This window comes from Labrus bergylta, chromosome 20, assembly GCF_963930695.1.
Source record: "Labrus bergylta chromosome 20, fLabBer1.1, whole genome shotgun sequence".
NCBI lineage: Eukaryota > Metazoa > Chordata > Actinopteri > Labriformes > Labridae > Labrus > Labrus bergylta.
Window position 1 is genome coordinate 10,626,223 of NC_089214.1, and position 7,911 is coordinate 10,634,133.

Sequence of the window (7,911 nt, forward strand, 5' to 3'; positions counted from 1 at the left end):
TATTTTATAAAAAAGAAAATATAGATACATTTTTGGTTCTTTAAAAATCTTATTTTAATTATTTATGAGGTTGGCAGAACACAAAGCTTATTCAATTATTGTATTCAAGTACAAAGTTTTATACTTTTCCTTAAATTAGTAGGTCTTTACTTATTTGTTGTATTATTGCCTTCATTTAATAGGAAAGCTGAATGTAGACAGAAAATGTGGGGAGAGAGAGCAAGGGATTTGAGATGAGCGATGAGATGAGATTCAACTTTATTGTCATTACACATATACAAGTATAGAGTAACGAAATGAGGTTTGGCATCTCACCAGAAGTGCAAATAAGCAGAAAGTGCAAGAGTCTGTGCTATGTACAGTAATTACAAAATTTACAGATGTAGACTAAAAAAAAGTGAATTATTAGGTATATCTGGATGGCTGGATTAATGGGATGCTATACATATAAATAAATGCTATAAATATAAGTGTATTCTTAGGATTATAATATTCATACACCAAATTCATACACCAAATGGCATCAGGAGTTGAACCTGCAACCAGTACTATAAGGACTATAGCTCTCTCTCTACACGAGGTGCCTGAGCTACACCAGTGCCCCAGTATAGGTTGCTTCTATCCAATAATCATTGGGTTGGGGTCTGATACCAGCACCCCCTTATGCCATGCTTCAGTCTCCCGGAGCATATTGCAGGCTGTTTTACCATTTGAAGCAAACGCACTCCTGTCAGGAAGTACTTGAGTTTTTTTCTTTATTGCAATTATCTTGTGTTCATTATGTTCAAACTGTATTGGAAGTATGAAGTGTATGACGTTGTGGATATCATAAATTGAGAGCCCATACAATTCAAGCAACTTTATTTGTCCATTAGGAACGTCAGTTGTGTAAAAGAGCGCAGTGTGCACACAGTTCAGAACAAAAACACACACATACGAGTGGCTGTATTAAAAGATAAATAGGTCATGAATAATTGTTAAGAGAGGTTAAAAGAGTGGTGTTAAAAATAAACACATGACTATCATTCTTTTAGAGGAAGAACTACTAAGTGGATATCTGGAATGCTCTTGTTGACTAGGAAGAATTGAATAAAAGGCACCTCGAATGAATAGCAAGTCTAACTTTAAAGTCGTACCAAGGTGAAAGCAGGCGTATAGCATCTGGCTCCACAAATTCCTGATAATGGAAACTTTGTTGGGAATTATCTTGACACACATCTGTTTTGTTTGGCACATATGTATCTGAGGTTTCCTGTTCTAGAAAATTATGAAACTGTGCACAAAATCACACAATCCAATTGATCCTCAGGCTTGTCCAGGCAAATAGAGATAAGATTACTAAGAACGCTGGTTGAAGCATGATGACGAGTACCAATAAGCAAATGGGAGCTCAATGAGGACAGCTGCTGGACAAATGTGACAAATGCAGGCGCAGTAATAATTCAGCCATATAAGAAACATTTTCATCATTCATTTGTAATTTTTATATTCACCTTAATTATTAGAATCTCTCCAGGTCTGTTTTCAGTCTCTTTATCTATTTAACACCAAATCACTTCCTCAACTGAACACATGCTATCTTTATATCCTGACTACTTAAACAGAATTTAAATGTTACTTTTTTCAGACAGCTTTATTTTGATATGTTTAAGCCGAACAAACAGCACGGCTTCTCACTCAGTTTGTTGGCAGTCCAAAACTTTATCCGGGCTGAATTATCTAAACATAATTATCAGAGGGATCCTCATGAAATATCACACAAACGTTTTTATACCTGGAGAAGTGGTCATACTTTACTCTTACTTTGGTTGGACTTTCCTCTAACACACAGGTCAGGCATCTCCACAATATGCTTGGAGATCTCTGTTTTGTTGAGCAAACTGAGTAAAGTTCAGTGATAAAGAGGCTGCACACACTAGATATTTTCCTTCCTAATGGCTTAATTATCCATCAGATGAGTTTCCCCTGGTTTCCAAAGTTAAAACACACACACCCTCTTGAGAAATCTCCAGTTGAACGTATGAGGGAAATCACACAAACACACGACCAGGGAATGTAACCAAAGCAGCATTTCTTTAGAAGGGTTTGGGATGTCTGTCATTCAAAGAGGTTGATATATTATCTATAATGTTTTTTTTTTTGTTTTTTTTTTAAGTTTTAGAGGAGAAACAGAGGACTTTTATATAAAACTACATTTGTACATGAGATATGTTCTGCATCTAAAGATGGAAAGAGTTCAAAAATATTGTTTTACATACTTTATTAATTCTGGTTATACACTCTGTTATTGAGACACTTCTCACACACGGGCCCCACATTCATACATGCACAAACGGCACCCTGGAGAGATGTCAGAGCTGTTGGGGGGGGTTCAGCGCCTTGCTCAAGGGCACATCTGCAGCACTTGGGAAGTGACCCGGCACCTCTTCAGCCACCAGACCAACTTCCACACTTTGGTTCGCACCGGGGCTTGAACCAACCAAACCCAAGTCCAGACTGCCACCCTGTTGGCTTTGTTTGATGAGAAACCGATTTAGACAATTTGACTGAAATGTACAAGCTGGAGCCCTCAGGTTATTTTGATGCTAAACCCAAATCCCATGTTGATAATGCAAAATGCACAAATTCACTATGGTTTCTGACATCCTACTTAAGCTAGTTGGAAAAAAAAACAACTTCACAGTCATTGAGCCACTCTTTCAGCAGATCCAAATGTGCCAAAAAAAAATAAAAAATGAAGGAATCAAAATTTAAATATTTAAAAGCTGTCTTAGTCTTAGTATCAATCCTGCAGGACATGCAACCATACAAGAAATATGTTAGAATATAGCCTGAATTACACATGATTTGGCCTAACACAAAAATGTACATTAATGGTGAATAGGATTTCAGCATTTAGTTCTATCGGCTAATTAATAGCCTTTGTAAATGACCTTAATGAGATTTAAGAGCAAACCTTAGAGACCTGTAACGTTTTCTACCTGAGGATGGCGTTACGTTTAGACAGAAGAAGGAAGTCGGCTGTGAGTGTTATAAAACACACCTGGACTATGCTATCCCGTGTTGCCAGTAGTCTGCAGAGACAGCTTGTCTTCATCATGCTCTCCTTCGTCTTGTCTCGGAGTTTCTGTCAGGTTGTCGCAGAAGTAAACCGCAGGTCTTATCCGACCCTCGGTTCCGTCATCCGGACGTTTTCTACGTCGAGTCCTGCACGCGGAGAAGCCTCTGACAACGGTAGCCTATAAAAAAAAAGCAAAAAAAAACAACTTCTCATTTCTGAGTTATGTGTAGGCTTACTTAAATTGAGTAGCCTATGTTAGCTTTATGATACTTACGTTTCATTATTTAATCCATAAAGCCTCCAACAATACGATCTATTGATTTGATAAAATTTGCTAAATTCCAAAATGGCTAAGGTTTAAATAAGACAAAACTTTGATTATTACTAAAACAGCTTGTTGTCCACTGAACTGGTGTGCACATGAACGCATCAGTGGGCTAATTATAATTCATAAGATAGGTATTACCACAAATACAGCCTACTAGAATATTATGCAGCCTAAATATAAAAAGGACAACGAATGTATAATTCAGTTGTTTTGTTTATAATAACCTAAATGTTACAGCCAAAAAAAAGTTGAATGTTTCATTTTGTGCAATAGAGGAGAAGAGACAGCCAGCTATCAAAATAGATACAGCATTATAACCTTTCAATAACCCCCACGAACTGAACTTTAAGGCTTGACCAGGTGAGTCATTGTTCAAATGCATTCCTCATGTTTGGGGTATACAAATCTGATGAGAGCAATCCTGTATGTTGACTAGTTATGGTAAAGCCTTGAAATGTATACATGTATGTTCATGGTCAGAGGGATGTGTCACTTTTTCTTTAAAGGAGTGTATCTACACTGAAGTATTGAAACTTTTACTTGACATCTGAGGGATTTCTTTCACCGCTGCTGCAGCATTTTCAAACTGAATGGAGGGGAAAATGGGCATCCAGTGTTCCTGGTGTGATTGTTTGAAACAGAAGGTTTTGCTTGACCTGGGCATTTTTGTTTCAAATGGACAACAATGGTCGGTGAACGGCTCAGTTGTGTTCTGTGAGAGGTGTAGTTTATCCTTCCAGCAACAGCGTCCATGACCATCACTCTAAGCTAAATGACCATCTCTTACTTTTCAAACAATGGATGGTGAGTTTATAGAAAATCAGATGCGAGTCGAAGAAGTCATTTGGGACTTTTTTTTAAACTTTATACTAAAGTGTTTGTAATCGTTGATGTTTCTCAGCATCTGTGGTGACCTACTCACAGCTGAAGACCATGCTGTCCACTAGAGACATCCAGCTGTTCGACGTGAGAAGTCCTGACGAGTACCAGGCTGGACGCATCGCAGATTCAGTGAACATCCCGCGTAAGTGTAGATATATGTAGGAATTTGAGAAAACAGTGATTGTCCATTTTTTTTTTGTTTTGATCTTCATGGCTGTTGTTTATCAGTAGGTATCCTGGAGGAGTCTCTGATGCTGTCCCCGGAGCACTTTGAGCAGAAATTTGAAGTGAGGGCTCCTGGGAAAGATGATGACAATATTGTGTTGTACTGCAGAAGTGGCAACAGGAGTAACACAGCGCTGAACATCGCCCGTCAGCTGGGGTTTATGAGGTGAATAAAAGCAGATATACACACAGGAAACATTTTCCAGCCCTGAAATTGTAAATTAATAAAAAAGGGTACCCTGCTTAACCACTCAACAGGCCCACTTAATGTGCTATTTAATTATTAAACAGTCCCAGAGCTTCATCTAGAGTTCAACGTTCGGACGCTGCTTTGGTTTGTTGAACACTGGATGACGTTTTAGTAGAAAAACAAACATGAGTGTTGGGAGACTGAGCTCTTCTCTTTGTGCTTCTTTTTCTCAGGGTGAGACATTATAAAGGAGGGTTCAGTGAGTGGGCAGAGCAAGAAGGAAAATGATCAACTTAAGTGAAAGAAGACGAAGAAACAGCTGAAGGAAATCTACGGAATTTAGATAAGAGATTGCACATGTCTTGCTTGTGAGCAAAATTGACTTACAGATTTATATCATTGAGTCTGTTAATAAGTTACAATCAGGATACTTTGATCCTTTCTTACACATTTTACTCAAATTTACTGTTTGCTCCACACTTTTTGGCTCGTTACATTTGACCTTTGATTTATGACCAACTGATAAATGTGAAGAAGTTGATGTAAAATAAATCACATAGACATTTTAACAAGTCTTTATGTGTCTTTTTAGACCTGCAGCTTGTCCCGATAAACACGTTGTTTTTCAGTAATTGTTGTAGTTTTTTATTGTGAGCATGATAACCAGCCATTTTATACTGCAATTTTCACTCATTCTATTTTTCTAATTATTCATCACAGTTTATAGCTACATAATGAAGAAAAACAATTTAAGATTAAAAAAATATATATATAAATATGTATAGAGACAATCATTTTTAGAAACCAATTAAAGCCGAGAAGCCAATAAAACTTGGTTTCTTGGACCAAAACATTTTTTTTTCATTCTCTGTGTCATTCTCCTCCTGAAATCGTCTTTATTCTTCTCTTGTGGTTGGTGCCTCCAGGCTAAGCTAAAGTCCAGTTAAGCATAACATAGTGAATATTTAGCTAGTATGAATTATTCGGGGACTACTGCCAATACTCCTGCCTTGGGATTCATTTGCAAGGACATGTCCAAAACTTCACTTGTAAAAAAGAACTTCACTTCAAAAAGAAAAATGAAACTTCACAATAAGACAGTAAAATGTTTTTTTTTTTATGTTTTTTTTTCTTTCTAGATGTGCACAATGTGGTTTCTCCAACACGACGGATTAGTTTTTCACTCAGAATCAAGTGTTTTTAAAAGGTCATGCATACTGACTTTTTGAAGGTACATGTTTTACTATTGGGACACTCCCCGTGTGAACACATTATATACTTAACTGGCTTAAAGTTTTGGAATAACAACAGCCTTTCTGTATGGATTTCTAACTACATGCTGAACGTCTAAACTTTATTGTGCTATTATAATTGTTCAGATTATTAGTTTGACAGAATTATCTGCTTTCACTTTTCTTTAACTTGAGGATAAAATGCTTTTCTTTGCCCCTTCAGAGAAGTTTGTACCCGTGGTCAGATAAAACAAAAACATTCGTTTGATATCCTCTTTGACTTTAGTGCATCCCAAAAGTGATTTTAGAGAAGAAAGATGAATAAATAAATCAACAAACATGACTGATTTTTATGAAGAGAATACGGTTTGCCTTGTTAGATGTCAACCACAATGTAACATTTCAAATTAAATGAACAAAGATGATGATTTTTGATAGTTTCATGAATGTTTTTTTTTCCAGCTGTGAGCATATCCTCAATTTCTTTAATGTGTTGCATGTAATCCAAATTGACGGCTCATTTAATTTACATACATACTGCCTTGGACATGCTTTTCTGTTGTTAAAATACTTGTACATTTACTTGTACAAAACCTGAAGTATGCATGGTCTGGATTTTTGTCAAACTTGTGTTTTTGTGTGGGATGGAAGTAGTTTCCTCTTTGGACCAGTAGATGGCAGCCAAATTCCAACCATTTCTGGAAACGTTTATTTCCATTATTTGTTCTCACCACTGTCCTTTATTATTATTGTAGCAGTGCTCTCTCAGGTCTGACCTTCACACGGTTATCGGTCTAGACAGGTATAGATTCAGTGAGTAACAGCTCTGTGAGCAGATGTCAAGAGCCCAATGTGCACAAGGTCCATAGAACTCTCAAACTGTCATTCATATGGAAAGCAGATCTTACTTCACCTTTAATCTCCACCTTTCCATCCCATCCCAATTTATCAAAGCTGTTTGCAAGTGTGTGTGAGTGAACTCGTCAGTAAGGGACTGAATGTGATGCACCATTGTGGGATTATACGTCACAGGTCTGCAGTGACCATGAAAAAAGCTATTAGGAGCCTCTATTCAAAATCACCTTTACATTTTGCGCGTTTAACTCCCTATCATAAATCATGATGCCGGTTGCCTTTACAAAAAAGATTGTACACTTTCTGTAGCTGCCGTCCATGTGGGAGGGACTGAGATGGATTTCCTGAATGTTGCATAATGGGCATAAAGGGACACGTTTGGAATGAGTGAAGACAGCATTGCAAGTGCTCTGCAGTTATGGTCCGAAGTCAAAATTCAGCATTTGTCATGCGCTGTCACACTCCATCATTTTTTTCAAGTTTCAGATGTATGGATTCATGCCAGCTGCAGTGTGTGTTTGGTTTCTCATTCAGCTCAGCTCTGCTCTGCACAGGAGGTTTTTTACTGCTGTGGAGAAGAAGAACGGGTCAAATTTTCAATAAGCACCAAGGACACTTTAACAAGAGTTAAAACACACAGTGGCTGCAGTTTTGTGGTGAAAAATAATCAGGTTGGGCTGTTTGTCAGCTGCGTGCTGTGGTTTCATCCAACAGGCCATCCAACTCCTGCTGCTCGATGCTTTTTAAAAGCTGCACTTCAGAGGACGCTTTGTGATTAAACCAACACTGAGGCTGTGTCTGTGGTCATTTAAGTATAAAATATCCAGAAACATTAGCTTTCTTTTCTTCTTTTGACTCCCAATAGACTAAGTAATTAAAAAAACACTGCATGTGGTACAGAAAGGTTTGTTGAATTTCTTCCAATTTTTAAATTGAAGTGGACTCTGCAAGTTGGAGCTGCTTCACAGAGGGGAAACACATCTTCCCTTGGTACACTTCATCTCACTTGCTTTGTGTTTGATTCTTCTGCAGGGCTTATTAATCGTATCTTTCTTTGAAATGTGGAAGATAAGGGAGCTTTAAGAAAAAGCGTGTCTTTTTTTCTGGCTTGAAAGGGGGCTGGAATTGGATCCACAGG

General features: G+C 37.6%; 1 protein-coding gene across 3 annotated transcripts; it reads left to right on the forward strand.

Annotated features, from left to right (window-relative positions):
• Window positions 1–3,020: 3,020 nt before the first annotated feature.
• Window positions 3,021–5,258, forward strand: si:ch211-161h7.8 (thiosulfate:glutathione sulfurtransferase). 3 transcript variants are annotated; one of them, XM_065948910.1, is made up of 4 exons: window positions 3,021–3,234; window positions 4,291–4,413; window positions 4,503–4,662; window positions 4,920–5,258. In XM_065948910.1, the coding sequence occupies exons 1-4, from the start codon at window positions 3,051–3,053 to the stop codon at window positions 4,972–4,974; spliced, it is 522 nt and encodes a 173-aa protein (XP_065804982.1). In that variant the 5' UTR covers window positions 3,021–3,050; the 3' UTR covers window positions 4,975–5,258. The 3 variants fall into 3 exon arrangements, with proteins under 3 accessions (XP_065804982.1, XP_020500593.2, XP_065804983.1); XM_020644937.3 differs by having other exon boundaries at window positions 3,029–3,234; window positions 4,500–4,662; XM_065948911.1 differs by lacking the exon at window positions 3,021–3,234 and adding an exon at window positions 4,036–4,193 and having other exon boundaries at window positions 4,500–4,662.
• The last annotated feature ends 2,653 nt before the right edge of the window (window positions 5,259–7,911 follow it).